At 37.5% G+C, this 20,307-nt stretch overlaps 1 protein-coding gene across 4 annotated transcripts in view; it reads left to right on the plus strand.

Annotated features, from left to right (window-relative positions):
• The window catches only part of ZFY (zinc finger protein Y-linked), a 48,475-nt gene that overhangs the window by 8,450 nt on the left and 19,718 nt on the right, over positions 1 to 20,307 (plus strand). For 3 of the 4 annotated variants that reach the window (XM_077989722.1, XM_015128596.3, XM_015128595.3), the window contains exons 2-3: positions 10,385 to 10,473; positions 17,752 to 18,324. In XM_077989722.1, coding sequence (XP_077845848.1) covers positions 10,413 to 10,473; positions 17,752 to 18,324 — 634 coding nt within the window. In that variant the 5' untranslated portion in view covers positions 10,385 to 10,412. 4 annotated transcript variants of the gene reach the window in all.

Below are 20,307 nucleotides of genomic sequence, written 5' to 3' on the forward strand. Positions count from 1 at the left end.
AAAGTGCTAGGATTACAAGTGTGAGTGAGCCACCTTCCCCAGCTTTGTACCGTATTTCTGATAAGAAAGTCTATAGGCCATGACATTTTATATATTATATGATTAAGTGCTGGAGTAGGTTTTGAATTTGGCCATCTAAGTCCACTGTCCATATATACACAAAATGTGTGTGTGTGTGTAAATTTATGGGGTACAACTACATACGTAGATTGCATGGTGTATACATGGATGCATTTGTTACATACATGGAGATGGTAGAGTAGCCATCTCCTAAGTAACATACATTATACCCATTAAGTTATTTCTCATTATCCAACTCCCTTCCACACCTTTACCCTTCTGAGTCTCTAGTGTCAAGTCCATGTGTAGACATTAGTTAGATCCCATTTATGAGATAATATGGCATTTGTCTTTCTGTACCTGTTGTATTTCACTTAAGATAATAGCCTTCAGTTCCACCCATGTTGCCACAAAAGACATGATTTCTTTTTCTTTTTATAGCTGAGTAGTATTCTGTTGTGTGTATATACCACTATATACATATGTTTTTTTGAGACAGAGTCCCACTGTGTTGCACAGGCTGGAGTCCTGTGGCATGATCATAGCTCACTGCAGCCTCGAATTCCTGGGTTCAAGTGATCCTCCCACTTCAGCCTCATGTGTAGCTTAGAGTACAAGTGCACACCACCATGTCCAGATAATTTTCATATATTTTTGTAGAGATGGGGTTTCACTGTGTTGCTCAGGCTGGTCTTGAATTCCTGAACTTAAGTGATCCTCCCACCTCAGCCTCCTTTGTAGCAGGGAGTATAGGACACTCATCATGACTGGCTAATTTTTTTTTTTTTTTCTTTTTTGAGACGGGGTCTCACTCTCACCCAGGCTGGAGTACAGTGTCACAATCTCAGCTCATTGCATCCTCTACCTTTTAGGTTCAAGCAATTCTCATGCCTCAGCCTCCCAAGTAGCTGGGACTACAGGTGCCCCTCAACATGCCCAGCTAATTTTTGTATTTTTGGTAGAGACCAGTTTTCACCATGTTGGCAAGGCTGGTCTTGAACTCTTGGCCTCAAATGACCAGGCCGTGTTAGCCTCCCAAAGTGCTGGAATTACAGGCATGAGCCACTGTGCCTGGCCGAAGGAAACAGCCGGAAGCAGGTTTGATTGGCCCTTGGTTCAGTCAGAGGTTAATTGTCTTATGTTGAGTATAAATATGTTGTAATATATTTATTACATATTTTCTAATTTTGGAGACAGCTTCTTACCATATATTGGTGTGGTTCAGTTCAAGGAAAAAGATAAAGCAGACTTTTGTCAAATAGTAAAATGCAGGCATCAGAGCTTGCAAAGTAGATGTCTTTGACTTGAAAGATTATTCCAGAGATGATAATTTAGTACGCTTCATAATTAGCACTGTTGTTATCAAGATGACTCTATTAGTTAGAAAGATAAGGACTTTGAACAGCAGTGAATAGACAAGTGAGTGAGAGTAGCACTGAATTCAAAGAAACTTTATCAATACCCTGAGCCAATTTCCTTTGGATGTTACTGTTCTTTCTGTGTATGCATAAGAGTGGTGTATGATTTTTAAAAACTGTGAATAAATCTAAACGAACTCCAGTGTATCAATTTACTTGGCAATGTTTTTCATTAGTGGTATATAAAGGCTCATCCTACAATTTTGAGCATGTAGACATAGTAAGATTCAGCAGTAATAATGATTTTTTTGCATTTTTTGTATATTTATGTTATCTGTGAATAGTGATGTTAGATTTCTTTTCCAGTGGTCTAGATTCTTTTTTTTTTGAAACAGAGTCTCCTCTGTCGCCCAGGCTGGGGTGCAGTGGCCGGATCTCAGCTCACTGCAAGCTCCGCCTCCCGGGTTCCGGCCATTCTCCTGCCTCAGCCTCCCGAGTAGCTGGGACTGTAGGCGCCTGCCACCTCGCCCGGCTAGTTTTTTGTATTTTTTAGTAGAGACGGGGTTTCACCGGGTTAGCCAGGATGGTCTCGATCACCTGATCTCGTGATCCACCCGTCTCGGCCTCCCAAAGTGCTGGGATTACAGGCTTGAGCCACCGCGCCCGGCCTAGATTCTTTAAAAGAAGTGCTTCCAGTGTTTTATCCTTAAATACTGATGTTGGAATGTTTTCTTGGGAAGATATTCTTTAAGCTTCCTTCCATTCACAATTTGAGAGGTTTTTTTTTTTTTTAATAAAAAGGAGAAGTTGAATTTTTAAGATGTTTGGTTACATCTGTTGATTTTCCTCTTTAGTTTTTTAATGTGCTTAATTGCATTAATAGCGTTTCTAACTTTAAACATTTTGAATCACCTGGATGTTTAATATTTACATAGCCTTATTGTAGTCCTATCTTCGTATCTGCACAGTCTCATAGATGCTAATAGAATAGAAACAAAATTACGTTCCTGTAATTTTTTTTTTCACAGTTTGATAAAGTTGTGTTAAACTCAGGTAATGAGAGTTTCTCTCTTTCTGGACACAGGTTGCCTATTAAAAAGGGATTCGTTGTTTCTTTGAAGTTAGATAGAATTTCTTTGTATATTTACTTGTACTTGGAGTCTTTTTATGAATTTTTTTTTTTTTTTTTTTTTGGTGAGACAGAGTCTCACTCTGTCGCCCGGGCTGCAGTCTATGGTGCAATCTTGGCTTGCTGCAACCTCCGCCTCTCAGATTCAAGTGATTCTCCTGCCTCAGCCTCCTGAGTAGCCAGGATTACAGGCATGCGCCACAATGCCCAGCTAATTTTGTATTTTTAGTAGACACGGGGTTTTTCCATGTTGGTCACGCTGGTCTCGACCTCCTTAACCTCAGGTGATCTGTCAACCTTGGCCTCCTGAAATGATGGATTACAGGTGTGAGCCACTGTGCCCGGCCATTAATATTTTTTTGACATTGGATTTATTGAAAGTTTCTTTCATGGTGATAAGTCTTTGGCTTTTCTTGAGTATAGTCTTGTTGCTTACACAGAATTTGTAATGTCCTATAAATATGTTTATAAATAGGATATAAATATTTATAGTTTTATCTTATGACTTACAAAATGTGTATAATTCTGTCAGTTTGCTTCTTTTTTTCTGATAAGCTTTTTACATTTTGCCGTTTTTCCTTGCCAGATAGGAATTCGATTATATTTTTTAATGAATTTTTTTGTTGATGCTTTCTGTCCGTATCTTTCGTTCCCTTTTGCTTGAATTTACTATGCCTTTTTTTTCTTTCAGTTTAGTGTGTATGCATATGTAGGAAGCTTAGCACATTTATATTTGATTTCACTTTTTACAGTATATGCAATTAAAGTTGCTCCCCTGTCCTCCCCTCTTTTGACTCAGCATTTCACTCAACAGCCCAGGCTGGAGTGGAGTAGTACGATGTCTGCTTACTGCAACCTGTGCTTCCCAGGTCCAAGGAGTTCTCGTGCCTGAGCCTCCCAAGTAGCTGCATGCCGTCACACCTGGCTAATTTTTTGTGTGTGTGTTTTTAATAGATACAAGATTTAACCATATTGGCCAGGACCATGTTGGGTAGGCTGGTCTCGAACACCTGACCTCAAGTGATCCTCCCATGTTAGTTTCCGAAAGTGCTGGGATTAGAGGCGTGAGCCACAGGACCTGGCCTCTATAGATATTTTTCTCATTACCCCTGAATTATTTAAGTTTTTCCCTGCATTTTCAAATGTATGTATTTATTTATTGGGCTGTATTGTAAGGTGCCTGTGTTTAGGACTATTACATATTATGTCACTATTTTCTTTTTTTTTTTTTTTTTTTTTTTTTTGAGACGGAGTCTCGCTTTGTCGCCCAGGCTGGTGTGCAGTGGCCGGATCTCAGCTCACTGCAAGCTCCGCCTCCCGGGTTTACGCCATTCTCCTGCCTCAGCCTCCCGAGTAGCTGGGACTACAGGCGCCCACCACCTTGCCGGGCTAGTTTTTTGTATTTTTAGTAGAGACGGGGTTTCACCATATTAGCCAGGATGGTCTCGATCTCCTGACCTCGTGATCCGCCCGTCTCGGCCTCCCAAAGTGCTGGGATTACAGGCTTGAGCCACCGCGCCCGGCCTTATGTCACTATTTTCGTTTTAACATTAAGACATGATGTATTTCAATGCTGATGATGATTCTGGTCTTAAATTTTGTTTAATTTCTGGCTTTTTTTGTTTTTTGTTAATGTGCCTTTTTAAAACAATATTTTTCTCCCTCTTATAAAAATCATATAATTTTTTAAAAACTAAAGAGTTTGCAGTGGTTTTAATTTTAATTTCCTATTAACAAGGGTATGCAAGGAGGATTTTTTTTTTAAGAGATGGGATCTCACTACATTGCCCAGGCTGGTCTTGAACTCTTGGGCTCAAGCAGTCCAACCACCTTGGCCTCCCAAAGTGCTGGTATTATAGACATGAGCCACCCTGGCTGACCACAAGGAGTATTTTAAACATAACCCATTGAGTGAGTTTAATCTCTTATTTAGGACATCTTTTTAAATCTCTTTCCATTGTATTTTATGTTGTCTGTTTGCCAGTATTTCATATGAGTTCCCATCTCCTTTCTGGCTTTTTATTGTACTGAATGATTTCATCTCACCATCTTTTTAAACAACAGCTTATAAATAAATAGTTTCTACTTATGTCTTTTCAGTTACTTTGTTTTAATGTTAAACCCAATTACTTGATTTCAGGCAGTAGAAAGATAGTGTGTTTATTTTGTATTTAAACTTCTATTTGAAGATAGGGTTTGGTGGCCAGGAAAAAAAGGGAAGTTTAAAATTTGCTTTATCATAAAAAGATTGGTTGAGTGGAGTGGCAGATAAGAAAAAAAAAAAAGATGAATTTTTAAGATAAATAGGGTGTGTTAAATTAAAAATATTTGGGCTGGGCACGGTGGCTCATGCCTGTAATCCCAACACTTTGGGAGGCTGAGATAGGTGGATCACCTGAAACCTGAGTTCGAAACCAGCATGGCCAAACATGGTGAAACGCCGTCTCTACTGAAAAAAAAATAAACAAAAAAACAAAAAAATTAGCTGGTCTTGGTGGCAGGCTTATGTAATCCCAGCTACTCGGGAGGCGGAGGCAAGAGAAGTGTTTGGAACCTGGGAAGCCAAGATTGCGCTGCACCAGTGCACTCCAGCCTGGGCAAAAAGAGTGAAACTCTGTCTCAAAAAAAAAAAAAAAAATTGAGGAAAGCTAAATAGAAGTTAAAATCGTTACAATGATATCAAAGAAATGTGTATAACACACCATATTTATGTTTTCTGAGTATGTAGATACAGAAGAAAGTTGGACTATGGAAAATCAGGATAAATGTTTTATAATATGGTGCAAAATAGCTTGAGATTTTATTTTTATAGATGAAATAAAAATTATGAATTTGTTTCATCTTTCAAAAATTAGATTTAATTGTAATCCTGTGTACTAATTATTTGAACAGAATGAATTAAACAGTGGATTAAGTTTTGGATGACAGAACTGTGTGGCAGTACAGTAACGGTATTTTCATTGTTGTGCACTGCGTGATAATAAAGATAATATATTCAGGGGCTTTTTCAGTTTTCTAAGAGCTGTTGCAAATCTTGATATTCACATAATTCTCCTTTGGAAAAAAATTACTTCCGTGCTTACAGTTGTGTTTTTCTTTCTACAGTTATGATTTCTTTCTATAGTTATAAAGAGAGATCTATATTTAAGCCAATGGCCGTGACTGTAATTGAACTTTTTTTTTCACTTTCACCAATTTTTTTATACATATAATTGTAGGATTTTACATTTTTCATCTTACAACATAATTGTATTTATTTTGTATTGTTGTCATGTTACTATATTTGTCATTCAGACTGATTAACAAAGACAATGTGTGTTCAGTAGGAAGCAGTTACAGTTTATAAAGGGAGGAGTGTTTGCATTTTTTAGTTGAGTAATCTCCAGTTTTTCTTATTCACCTATTTTGTTAAACTATTATTTTTAAACATACAATGTACACATTTAAAGGATGAGATTTTAAAATATATAAAAACAAAAGTTTTGATTTTTGTCTTTTTACATCCATTTCCTAAATGTGTGCAAATACTACTTTAGAGAATACTGATATGCTAAATATGTTCATTCTTAGAACTTTTGTTTTCCTCTCCAACCATAAAACTCTTGAGACTTAAGATAATGAACATTCAGATAGCTTAAAGTAGACTAAATGAAGATATTATGAAACAACTGAAACTAGAGAATGGGGAATTAAAAGATTAAAAAATAAGTAGTTGAAATTTATATAAGGAATAAAATGGAATGAAGTCCCAGATTATGATACAGAGTAATGAGACAAACAATAGACGTGGTGGTTTGACACCTTAGGTGAAAGATCTTCTTTTGCTACAATGTGTCCTTGAGCAGGCTTCTTAGCATTTTAAGCTTCAATTTCCTTAACTGGAAAATAGGCTTGGTCATAGCTACTACTTACGGTGAATTAAATGAGACAGTTTATACAAACGTTTATACAAACGGCTTAACAGATTTTTGCATCTAACAAATTATGACACCTTTTAAAAATGGATGAAGTTAGAATAAATTAAAGCAAACATGGATACAATTAAAAAGGCTAACATTCAACTTTTATTTCTGACTTTATCAAAGAAGGTTGTAGCAGGCTAACATCCAGTGCTTTGAAGTAAATGTAATGAAATAATCTAAGATCTTTCTCATAAATTCTTATATTAAATCTAAGAGGACCTAAATTAAAGAGTAGATATGGAGTAGAAGAGTTAATATTTTAAATATACTATTTCTTTTCAAATTGATTAGTATAGACTGATGCAGTTCCAATCAAAATCTGATGGGGTTGCTTAAAAAATTTAAACATATGACAGATAAAAGTATAACAATAGATCACATAACAATATAAACACACATAACATTACATCAGTGAGATAAAACTTGATAGAAAGATGTATGAAATGTGCAAGCATTTTTCTTTCCAGAAAAAACACATTGGATATAAATTTTTTTTTTTTCAGTAAGGGGGTCAGAAGTTATTCCTTTTTTTTTTTGAGACAGGGTCTTAGTCATAGGCTGAAGTACAGCAACCAAGTCATAGCTTACTGAAAGCTCAAACTGCTAGGCTCAAGCAGTCCTCTTTCCTCATCTTCATTGGTGGCTGGGACTACAGGGGCGTGCTACCACAACCAGCTAATTTTTTTTTTTTAAGTAGAGAAAGAGTTTCACTTTGTTGCCCAAGTTGGTCTTGAACTCCTGGCCTTGAACTCCTGGCCTCAAGCAATCCTCTTGCCTTTGCTATTTCAATTGTGAGCCACCATACGCAGCCACATTTTTTTTTTTCCTTTTTTTGAGACAATCTATTTCTGTTGCCCAGGCTAGAGTACAGTGACAAGAATATGGCTCATTGCAGCCTCAACCTCCTGGGCTCAAGTAGTTCTCCCACCTCAGCCCTCCAGGTAACTGACCACAGGTACCCACTATCATGATTGGCTAATTTTTATATCTTTTGTAAAGATATAAAAGATTTAAAAGATATAAAGATTTCACCATATTGTCCAGGCTGGTTTTAAATTCCTGGGTTCAAGCATCCACCTGCCTCAGCCTCCCAGAATGCTCGGATTACTGGGGTGAGCCACGGCACCCAAGCTGGCCAAAAAATTTAAGTCTGTGGTGCTTATTAGGTTTTGGGAAATAGTCACTCTCTCACATTACTTGTGAAAGCTAATAAATTTTTAAGAGCCTTTGTCAAGATTATTTTAGCAATATTGCTAGCTGTGATGGCTTACACTTACAATCCCAGCACTTTGGAGGCAGAGGCAGGCAGTTACCTTGAGTCCAGGAGTGGAAGACCAGCCTGGTCAATCTACTGAGACCCCCATGTCTACAAAAAAAGAAAAAGAAAAAAAAATTAGCCAGGCATGTTGGTAAGTGCCTGTAGTCTCAGCTTCTCTGGAGACTGAGATGGGAGGATCGGTTTTACATGGGAGGTCGAGGCAGCAGTGAGTCACGATCACATCACTGCACTCCATCCTGGGCGACAGAGCAAGACCCTGTTTCAAAACAAAAAAACAAAACAAAAAACCCCATATGTTTGTGTGTGTGTGCGTATATATATATACACACATATACATATGCTTATACATACACACATGCATACACATATGTTTCTAGAATGCTTTTCTACTTTACACTGGTTTATTTCTCCTTTTTTGGTTTACTAGCTGTTAGTAGTTTTCTCATCTTCATACTACTGTAGCTAGGTACTGAAGGCATGCACCACCACATCTGGCTAATTTTGGAGTTTTTTATAGAGATAGTGTCTTGCTCTGTCACCCAGGCTGGAGTGCAGTGGTGTGATTATAGCTCACTGTAGCCATGACCTCTCAGGCTCAAATGATCTTCCCCTGCCTCAGCCTCCCAAGTAGCTGGGACCACAGGTGAACCACCACATCCAGCTAATTTTTAAATTTTTTTGTAGAGAAGGGATCCAACTATTTGCCCAGACTTGTCTAGAACTCCTGGGCTCCAGTAATCCCCCTCCCGTGATCTCTCAAAATACTGGGATTACAAGATTAAGCTACCACACCTGGCCTAAATTATTTTTTAGAGTGGATCCTCTGGATCATTCTGTTTATTTGTTTTCCAGTTCAGCTGATCTCTAAGCTTGGTTCTTACTGCAAAGGCATTAGAAATTACTGTTAAATCATGGGAGCTTATCTTTCACCTTTACTTATCAAAATTGTGGTGATATTATTACCATTAAGAGCATGGTTTTGTTCTGGTTGTAGGAAGAAACTGGCAGTTCTAACCCAAGAAAGCTTACTAATGTAAAGGTGTGGTCATATTTACAGTGAAGTGCAAAAAAGCCTCTTTTGTCTCTGTCAGTTTTCGCCATGATAAAATAGGACAATAATCAGTCAAATGTGTTGCTGAAGAATGATTGCTCACTATAGTAAAGATTGGATTGGTGGGCAGCCATTATCATGGGCTCAAGTATATAGTAGGAATAAGTATATGACATAAAATTATAGCTAACCCCCTTTCATTTAGGATTTTGAGTTAGTAGCTGTTGTGCTGAGTAAAGTCCTAGAATGTAGCAGTTAGTGGTTTCTCACTTGTTTGAGCTCTTTTCTTTATTGCCTGTTTCAGAATGATTAAACCAGAATTTAGCTATTTGTGGCACAGATATCTGTTTACATACATGAGACGCTAGTACCACATCCCTAAGGGGTCGCTGATATTGACATTTCCCTGCATTTATAAATATTTGTAAATATTAGCAGTTACTGACTCTGCTAATGACAATTGAACAGGTATAGCTCCACTTTTTCAAGACCTCACCTCCTAGAAAATTCTAGGATGTTGAGTGCCAGGGTAAACACATAAAGATTGTTTAAAGAATGATATGCTGTCCAACTAGGTTGCAAAGTTGAGTAATAACAGTAAATAAGTCATGTGGTAGCTTGGGTTAATAATGTGGAGCTCACTGAATATTGGAGAACTGCTTGTTCGTAAGGGAGTGATCAAAGTAGTGCTTCAAGAAGATTCATCTGGTGTGTAAGAAATGTTCTGTATATATAAATAATGCAAATACCGGTTAACACTTAAGTAATTAATATAAATAATGCAAATTCCAGTTAACACTTACGAAAGTTTGTCATGCTAAATACTTAAGCATTGTGAATTTTATGTAAGATGATAATTGAACTTTTAAAAAAATACAAAAAGGCCAAGCATGGTGGCCTGTAGTCCCACCCGGTCAGGCTGAGCGGGGAAGAATTACTTGAGCCCTGGAATACTAGGCTAGTGTGAGGAACAAGACTGAGTATCTTTTTCTTTTTCTTTTTCTTTTTTTTTTTTTTTTTGGAATCAGAGTCTCACTCTGTCGCCCAGGCTGTAGTGCAGTGGCATGATCTCGGCTCCCTGCAAACTCTGCCTCCCGGGTTCACGCCATTCTCCCACCTCAGCCTTCTGAGTAGCTGGGACTACAGGCGCCCACCACCACACCCAGCTAATTTTTTTGTGTGTTTTTAGTAGAGATGGGGTTTCACCGTGTTAGCCAGGCTGGTCTTGATCTCCTGACCTTGTGATCCTCCCGCCTTGGCCTCCCAGAGTGCTGGGATTACAGGCATGAGCCACCGTGCCTGGCCAAGACCCAGTATCTTTAAAAAACAAAAAAACAGAAACACTGTCAATCTGTTTGATTTAATCTACCTGCCCTTTCCTGTCTTGTTGCAGCCCATGTATCACTGGAAATCAGTTTGTTCCCTTTAATTTTACATTGATAGGTTATTGAAAAATAATTTTAGCATTTCAGAAATGTGAATATCATGACATTTTAATATGTGATATAAAAATTAATGTTTGGTATACTTTATTCCCTGGTTTAGGAGCTGTGACTAATGAGAATTAAAGGCCATGGATGAAGATGAATTTGAATTGCAGCCACAAGAGCCAAACTCATTTTTTGATGGAATAGGTATTACTATTTCTTGGGTTGTTTCACTTCCCATCTGCTGGATTTGGAATTACTTATCAAAATTGCAGAATCTGATGTTAATTCATATTTAAGTACTTAGGTCCATACTTATGTCCTGTCAGAATCTTATAGCCAACTCATAATCTTGTTAATTAAGCCATCAATACCAAAATCTTACTGTTACCCTTCAGTTGTTCCAGTTTTTCCAGTTATGCAATTAAATCCTTCTAGTTCTCCCTTTGAAATGTTTTCTGTTTGTGTTAGTTTTCTATTTTTCCATTGGTACATTTCAAAAAATTTACTAATCTAAAACAGGACAAATTTATCTCAAGAGTTCTATAGGTCAGAAATGTGGCTCAACTGAGTTCTGTGTATAGAATTTTACAAGGTTAAAATTAAGATGTTGGCCAGGTGTGGTGGCTCACATCTGTAATTTCATTGCTTTGGAAGGTGGAATTGTGATGATTGCTTGAGATCAGGAATTGAAGAACATCCTGGGTGCTGGGCAACACAATGGAAACCCTGTCTCTGCAAAAAAAAAATTTTTTTTTTAAATTAGCTGAGCATGGTGGTGCATAGCTCTAGTTCTAGATGCTCTGGAGGCTGAGGTAGGAGGATTGCTAAACCAGAAATTAAGGCTGTGGTGAGCTATAATGGCACAGCTGTACCCCAGCCTGGGTAACAGAGCAAGAAAAAAAAAATCAAGCTATCAACAGGGCTGGAGGCTCTTGACTTCGAAGAATATCCATACTTTTAGGTAAATTTAGTTTCTTTTTGTTGTACCATGGAGATACTGTTTGTTGTTCCCTACAGTTCATCATCCAGGAACATTTTTTGCTTCCAGAACCTGCCCACATTTCTTCTCATGCTTTGCATGGTGGTTTCCTCAAGCAGCAGTGAGTGGAGTCCATCTCATGCTTTTAATCTTTCTGATCTTCCCTTCTATCACATACATCTTCTTGAATCTAGCCAGAAAACTATTCATTTTTAGAGCTCACATGACTAGATTTGATGCACCAGGGTAATCCGGGATAATTGCCCAATTTTAAATTCATAATCTTAATTACACCTGAAAAATTTCTTTTGCCATGTCATGTAACATATTTACAAGATTTACAGGGATTAGGGTATGGACATCTTTGTGGGACCGTTCTTCCTGCCACCATCTGCACCCTGGTTCTCATGTGTCTCTGGCAAATGTAAAATAACATCCACCCTCTCTCAAGTTTCCCAGTTAAAAAAAAAATAAAAATCTTATATGAAATTAATCAGCTCAGAAGTGCTAAGTATCATTTAAATCAGATGCTAATAATTCTCTGGGTATCAGTCATTAAGTGCAAGTCCTGGGACACAATTCCTCTTTATCTACTTCCCAGTGTACAGTGGTAGGACAGTTTGGGATATTCTGGTTCAAACAGGGTGACATGAAAGGTAAGAAAGAAATTTTGTGTGAAGAAATTCTGAAATGCAACCAGACAAACTCCCATTAATTTTCAAGACCTGGGAATAATCCTTTTTGGCCTGTGGCTCCACCCTTTGAGTCTTCCTTGCTATTTTCTTCAAAGACAGCAGATATTTGCAGCTGAATAGTTTTATTTCCTGCTTCCTGCCTCTGGAATTCTGGTAGTCCAACAGTTCATTGTATTAATTCTGTGTCCCTTTCAGTTTAAGCTAGCAGTGCTTCTTTTGAAAAAACAATTTGTGTGTGTCTTGGGGATTTATTGTAGTAGACAAGAGGCTCATATAATTTTTTCTGAGATTATCTTATGTCTGTTTTTGACTTCTGCTAAAATGGTTGAAGTCCAATATCGTTAGATTTCTTAGAAGTGCTGAGTATTTGTAGGTCACACTTTTACTTGCTTGAAAAAGACTTAATTCTCTGGTTTTTGATCTTTCCCTTTCCCTTTCCCTTTCCTTTCCCTCCACTTCCTTTCCTTTTTCTTTTTACCTTGCCTTACCTTACCTTATTACCTCACTCCTTGCCTTTTCTTTTCCTTCCCTCTTTCTTTTTCTTTTACCTTGGCCTTTCCCTTTCTTTCCTTTTTCCTTACATTTTACTTTCCTTGTGTAATGATCAGGTGCCTGAAGGAACCTTTTGTTCTTTCTGTTTCATGGAATAGTTGAGAATCCCATACTGTTTTTTTCTCTCTCTCAAATCAGCAGTCCTCACTCTTTTGGGCACCAGGGACTGGTTTTGTGGAAGACAGTTTTTCCAGGGACCTGGGAATAGGGGGGTTTGGGGATAGTTACTAGATGAATCAAGCACATTACATTTATTCTGCACTTCATCTGTATTATTATTACATGTAATATATAATGAAACAATTATACTGTTCACCATAATTTAGAATCAGTGGGAGCCCTGAGCTTGTTTTCCTGCAACCATACCATCCCATCTGAGGGTGATGGGAGACAGTTACAGATCATCAGGCATTAGATTCTTACAAGGAACATGCAACCTAGATCCCTCACATGTGCACTTTACAGTACGGTTCGCATTCCTATGAGAATGTAATGTTGCTACTGACCTGACAGGAGGCGAGAGTTCAGGCAGTGATGCCTGTGATGGGAAGTGGCTGTAAATAAAGATGAGGCTTTGCTCTGACAAGGAGTCTCTTTAATTTAACCTCCCCTTTCACCCCCCAGATGGACAGAAAACTTCTCATTTGTCGTGTTTTACTATCTCTTTGCTTAATCTTCCAACTATTCATTTTTCACACTGAATTTTACTCTGAGCAGTAAGAAGAAATGAGACCACATCTCCAACACTTTCCTAAAATCTTCTGAATTGAAGAGTTCATTTTTACAAGTTGTGCTTTCCATATAACCCAGGGAGACAATTTTGCTAAGTGGTCTATCAAGTTGTGCTTTCCACATAACCCAGGGAGACAATTTTGCTAAGTAGTCTGTCTTTTTATGTAACAGAGCTCTTCCTTCCTTCTGTTGGAAACTCACTTTTAAGCCCTTACAAGCAGTGTTACAAAACTCTAGATTTCTACTAGCAGTCATACATGACTTAGGTATTCTCTGAGTCCATGTAGGATTTCTCTGCCTTGATCTTTTCTCCCTCTGGATTCTCACTGGCAGAGTTTGTTACTTTTTGTTGTTGTTGGTTTTGAGATAGGGTCTCACTGTGTCACCAGGGCTGAAGGGCAGTGACATGATGATGGCTCCTCACTGCAGCCTCAACCTCCTGGGCTCAAGTGATCCACCCACCTCAGCCTCCTGAGTAGCTGGAACTACAGGCAGGCACCACAATGCCTGGGGAATTTTTTTTTTTTTTTTTTTTTTTTTTTTTTTGGAGACAGAGTCTTGCTGTGTCCCGCAGGCTGGAGTGCAGTGGCACGATCTTGTCTCACTGCAAGCTCCGCCTCCCGGGTTCACAACATTCTCCTGCCTCAGCCTCCCGAGTAGCTGGGATTACAGGCGCCCGCCACCACACCTGGCTAATTTTTTTGTGTGTTTTTAGTAGAGATGGGGTTTCACCGTGTTAGCCAGGCTGGTCTCGGTCTCCTGACCTCGTGATCTACCTACCTCGGCCTCCCAAAGTGCTGGGATTACAGGCTTGAGCCACCGCTCCTGGCCAGGAATTTTTTTAGTAGAAATGAGGTTTTGCTGTGCTGCTTAGGCTGATGTTGAATTCCTGAGCTCAGGCCATCCTCCCACCTCAGCCTCCCAAAGTGTTGTGATTACAGACATGAGCCACTGTGCCCAGCCTGTTATTTTTAACATTCATATTTTTAGTATTGGTTTTTTAAAGGAAATTTAGTTTTTTTTTTCTACTCAACAGAATCTAAGCTTTTCATTCTTTAAATTTTTTTTTTTTCATTTCCCTAAGAGCTAGAATTTCTCTTCATTCTTGTAAGAAATTTTACAGTCTGCACCTATCCAACAGCAAAGCCACTTTACATTTTTAGGTATCACCTATCCATAACTACAAAGTCACTTTATGTTTTTAGGTGTTTGTATAAGCAGTTCTCCACTTCTTGGCACCAAAATCTGAAATTATTTTTGTTAATGCAAAGAAAATTACCACAAACTCAAGCAGTTCAAAACAAATTTTATTGTCTCAGTTTCCGTAGGTCAGAATTCTGTCATGGCGTGGCTAGTTTCATAAGGTGTTGCCAGAGTTTTATTCCTTTCTGGTGAATCCAGTTTCATTGTTCTTTAGATGCATCCAATTTCAGTTTATTCAGGTCCTTGGTTGAAGGCAGTTCATGCAGCTATAGGACTGGAGTCCCCATTGCTGTACTGGTTGTGAGCTAAGAGGCTAATCTTTGCTTCTTATGACAAACTCCATGTTGTTTCTCATGCTTTCCATGTGGCCACTGTAGGCGTGGCTAATTCGATCCCTCTCATATGTAAAATCTCTCCAATTTATCATTCTGCTTCAGCTCCCCAACTCCAGACATAAAAAGCTCTCTGCTTTATCTAAGCAGATTGGTCTCAACAAATTATTTTTAAAGTTCATGACCTTAATTTTACCTGCACTGCCCATGTGGTATAAGTCATAACATAATATATTGTAAGTTCCAGTGATCAGAGAATAAACATCTTGGGGATTTGGTTGGTGGGGGATACAGTGGGATGTAGATTGTCTGGGATGCTGAGAGAAGTCTTCTTATGACACTGCTTTTTAGGCCCTATTACCTCATTCTTCATTGATAGTATTAAGACTGTTTTCTCACTCTTGGTTTCTTTCCTTCATCTACCACAGTAGTAGAATATTCAACCCTAAAAAACGTGGATTATTCCTTTCCATTGCCCAGGAAATAAACTATAAATCCCAGGTCCTCTGGAATTGATCCTGTCCTAACTTTTGTAACCTTTTCACATATTCACAAAAGGAGCCTCTATATCAGGCAGATGCATCCTTACCTCATTTCCAGAACTGCAAAAAAAATTACACTTAAACAAGAGGGGGAAAAAAGTATTCTCAATTTCAGATTGCTCAGGGTTCTAAATACGTAATACTATAATTAGACTAGATTTTATTTTTCTGTTTCATACACTTGTAAATTAAAATTTTAATGATTTTATTAACTGAATTTTAAATGAATATTGCCATATATTAGCAATAGTAATTAACTTTACCGAGAAACATAAGGAGTTTTAAATATACCTTCTAAATTTTGTGTGTGTGCATGTATTTGTTAAGCAATTTAGGATATTCTTTTGACTCACTGTTAGGTGCTTTCAGGTTGTTAATGGTAAATGCAAACCTATAATTCTTTCCTTCTCTGGAACATAGTGAAGTATAATTATTTTGGGAGGTCACAGCAAGAGGGATTGCTTGTGGCCAGGTTTTTAACACCAGTCTGCACCACCCTTTCAAATTTTTTCTTTGAAAGAGAGAGACTAAGTTCTTTGCGAAAAAACTCAGTACTTTTTTTAGTGTACTCTTGCCACAATCATGCCTAAGTCATGGGCTAAATGGTAGATTGAAGGGCTGTTGCATTTTCGCCTTGATAACACTTGAAATGGTGTTTTCTTTAAATTTGAGGAAGTCATGTAATCTACCCAAGCTTCCATTTTCATATGCATAACAATAATGAAACATCTCCCTGATTACATTTTTTCAGGACCCGTACCATGCATTCCCATTTATCATGATAGTCCTGTGAGGTGTGCATGACAGTTACTACTGACCTCATTTTACTCTTGAGGAAACTGAACTCAGAGGCTAGATGACTTGGTCCAAGGTTACAAAACTAATAAGTATCTAAACTTTGCCCTCTGATTTAGACCATTATCACCAGTGCTGTTGCCACTAAGTGCTGTCAAATTTATGTCTGTGCAATGGGGATTACACTGTTCTATTGCTATTATGAACATAGAAGACAAATGAGTAGAAATCATTTTGTAGAAGATGTATAGAAATAAAAGCAAACATTCTTTCAACGTGTAATTTAAGTGGGTATTAACTACTTGAAAGACTCCTGCAACATCTGTTGTTGCTTTGCCCTCGTTGATCACTTTTGTTGAAGAAGCTGTGTGTTTGAGGACTTTGCCACAGGTACACAATCATTGAGTTGTGTACCTGCTTGGACTCAGCTTCCTCTGAGTTACAATCAGAAATACTAATCAGATAAATAGCTTTTTTTTCCTTTTTCTTTTTTTTTAAGGATAATCCAGTGAGGTAGTGGGAGTGGAGAAGGAAAAAAAGAAATCTTAACTGCTTGTGATATGTGAATAGCTTTTCATATGTCATCCATGTTTGCTTTTCTCTATGCACTAGTAGCCATAATGCCTGATTTGTTTCATATTAGGTTATATTTGTGTTAAAGATATATGAATTCTCTTCATATTTGTGGTGTTCATTTAGAATAATATTTACCGAGCATCATGTGCTGTGCAAGTTGTGTGATCTTGGTTCAGTCATTTGATCTCAGTGGGCTTTAACTGGCTCTCCCTTCTGCCTTCATTGCTTAACTGCACCCAGCACTAGAAAAATGCTTTTATATATATATTCCCAAGGAACTACCTTGGGATTTGGGGTTAGTGGGAACAGGAGGAGGAGAGATGGAGGTGGAATATCCTGGCAAAATTAGGGCAGGCCCTACGCTAACCACCCCCACCCTTCACCACCTAGCCCAGCTGCATTTTTATTCATTTTATCTATCCATAGAAACCTCTCAACCTAATGTCTTTCGTCTCTTTAGTCCTCTTAATTTCTACCCTGATTCTTTTGTCTTAGATTCAAAGAATGACTTTCTAATTAGCGCAGTTATAGTGGATATTGATGGGATATTGCACCAGGACAAAGTGGGAAGATTATAAAGGCCGAAAGAGAAAGAAGGAAGGGTAAAAAAGAAATATGTAGGTATAATGAATAAAAGAAAAGTAGTGTGTTGAGAAAGGAGACGGTGAAAAAAGGAAGAGAAATGAATGAAACATGTAGCGAATAAATGGTATATTTGTTTTCTGAATTTGTTGCCTAACATATAAAAATCTCTTAAGATTTTATTTCAGTGAGATGGGAAATTTTTTATGTTGATGTTTTAAAAGTATTTCATGAATGGTTTTCTTCTGTAATTGCCCCAAAGGTTTTTTATTTTTCTTTTATTTCTTGTTAGTTGATTAGGGTTGAGTAAAGTAAGTTTTCATGTTAAAAATTTCTGTTTGTTAAATGAATCAAAAATAGATTCATTCTCTATTGTCTCAATGTTTGAGGAACACCAAGGACATAGTCTGTTTTCCCAGTAGAAATAAAATAAAAACTGTATTTAGTCATGTATACTTACCTGAGATTTGTCATTTTAATTTTTATTTTTTAAGGAGCTGATGCTACACACATGGATGGTGATCAGATTGTTGTGGAAGTACAAGAAGCAGTTTTTGTTTCTAATATTGTGGATTCAGACATAACTGTGCATAACTTTGTTCCTGATGACCCAGACTCAGTTGTAATCCAAGATGTTATTGAAGATGTTGTCATAGAGGAGGATGTTCAGTGCTCAGATATCTTAGAAGAGGCAGATGTATCTGAAAATGTCATCATTCCTGAGCAAGTGCTGGACTCAGATGTAACTGAAGAAGTTTCTTTACCACACTGCACAGTCCCAGATGATGTTTTAGCTTCTGACATTACTTCAGCCTCAATGTCTATGCCAGAACATGTTTTAACGAGTGAATCCATGCATGTGTGTGACATTGGACATGTTGAACATGTGGTCCATGATAGTGTAGTGGAAGCAGAAATCATTACTGATCCTCTGACCAGTGACGTAGTTTCAGAAGAAGTGTTGGTAGCAGACTGTGCCCCTGAAGCAATCATAGATGCCAGCGGGATCTCAGTGGACCAGCAAGATAATGACAAAGCCAACTGTGAGGACTACCTAATGATTTCGTGTAAGTCATGTGGTACAGTGATTTTAAGCAATGTTTTTGAAACGTATTTTATAACATAAATAATGGTGAAATTTTATTGACTTTAACTTCTGTAAAATTAAAGTACAAATCATAAATCTACATGCATTGTTGCTTAGTTTGCATCCTAGAAGATAAATCATAATTAAGTGACATGGTACAGAATAGAGTTATTTCTATATTAGCGTAGAATAGAAAGATGAGAAAAATAAGGAATGAAAATAACAGAATTGAGCCTTATGAAATCATACAAAGTATGATTGGTCTGTTACCTTCAGATTTATCCCTGAGACTTGTAGTCAGTTTTTTTAAGTCTTTTTATTATGTAGTCGTTTCACTTTCTCCCTTTTTTCTACCGTAGTGTCCCTTTTCTCTTTAAAGTCATGATTTTGTTGTTGGTGTTTAATTCATTAGTGGCTTTGGAGTTAAATCTGGTGAATGCCCTGAAATACAGTGGTTGCACCAAGGCCATCAACAACTAATTTATTTAGGTTTCAAATTGATTTCAAATTTTACATCATACTAGTTTTATGTTCTGCTCACTGATCCTCATGGGATGCTGGCTTTCTTGATTGTGTTTATAACTTTGTCAACCAGAACATGGTTGGACATACTTTTGCTTATGCAGCAGCTGCTATAGTCATTCTGTTGCTAGAATCTCTGACTATGTTTCTCTAATATTTTTAACTTCAATATCTAGGTATATTTTCTACATTAATATGGTTACGACTTATAGAATCATTGTGTCATTTATCTGCTGATTTAAATAGTTATCCTAATTGATCAGTTCATTACTATGGTCTTTGAAAAGAAGTTTTATAGTGTAGATTTAGTTTAGAGCATTCCCATTAATATTAAATACCACCTACACTCTTTGTCCTGTGTCTTTGAGCGTAGCACAGCAAAAGATTTGTGCAGGCATTTGCATGGGCACAGGGAGAGTAGGCATTTACCTCTTATATGATCAAGTATACCATTATGGCCTAGTTTTCTAATAATGATAATTTTCTACCTCCCTCTGAACCTGCTTAATGATTTTAAAGAGCCTCATTCAACTGATTTAATAAACATTTATTCTGTGTGTAAAAACTTATTCTATGAAGTGTTTAAATATTTAAGATTAATAATTTACAGTTTTGACCTTCATAACCTTTATAACCTGGTGTGCCAGGAAAAGGGGGAGTAAGGGGTGTTTAGCTCTTTGAAAATGTCATAATAAATATTTTTATATGCCAAATTTATCTAGCTATTTCAATTTTTTTTTTTTTTTTTTTTTTGCTAGCTCTTACTTCCTCCAGAAAAAATATCTCCTAATGCAGCATTTTAAATTAAAACTCTAGGCCGGGCGCGGTGGCTCAAGCCTGTAATCCCAGCACTTTGGGAGGCCGAGACGGGCGGATCACGAGGTCAGGAGATCGAGACCATCCTGGCTAACACGGTGAAACCCCGTCTCTACTAAAAAAATACAAAAAATTAGCCGGGCGAGGTGGCGGGTGCCTGTAGTCCCAGCTACTCGGGAGGCTGAGGCAGGAGAATGGCGTGAACCCGGGAGGCGGAGCTTGCAGTGAGCCGAGATCGCACCACTGCACTCCAGCCTGGGGCACAGAGCAAGACTCCATCTCAAAAAAAAAAAAAAAATAAATAAATAAATAAATAAATAAAAACTCTATAGGGCTTAGGGTTGACAGGTTTTTCATAAAGTGTATAGAGGAAGTGTGGTCTGATTTTATATTAATATAGTGAATACTGAGATGCTGTCATTGACAGTAAGCTTTAATGTTTTCCATAATATGAGAGATGGTAATATCTTTTAAATTCTTTAATATATTTAATACATAGATTGAAGGTTGTAAAACAGTCTTTAAGTACACTTTACATTTAAAAGTATGTTATTAGATTTAAGAGCTTATTAATTTTTATGTCTTTAGTGGCAGGTTTTTTCTCCTCTGAAAATCTCATTTAAAA

This window comes from Macaca mulatta, chromosome Y (assembly GCF_049350105.2).
Source record: "Macaca mulatta isolate MMU2019108-1 chromosome Y, T2T-MMU8v2.0, whole genome shotgun sequence".
Taxonomy (NCBI): domain Eukaryota; kingdom Metazoa; phylum Chordata; class Mammalia; order Primates; family Cercopithecidae; genus Macaca; species Macaca mulatta.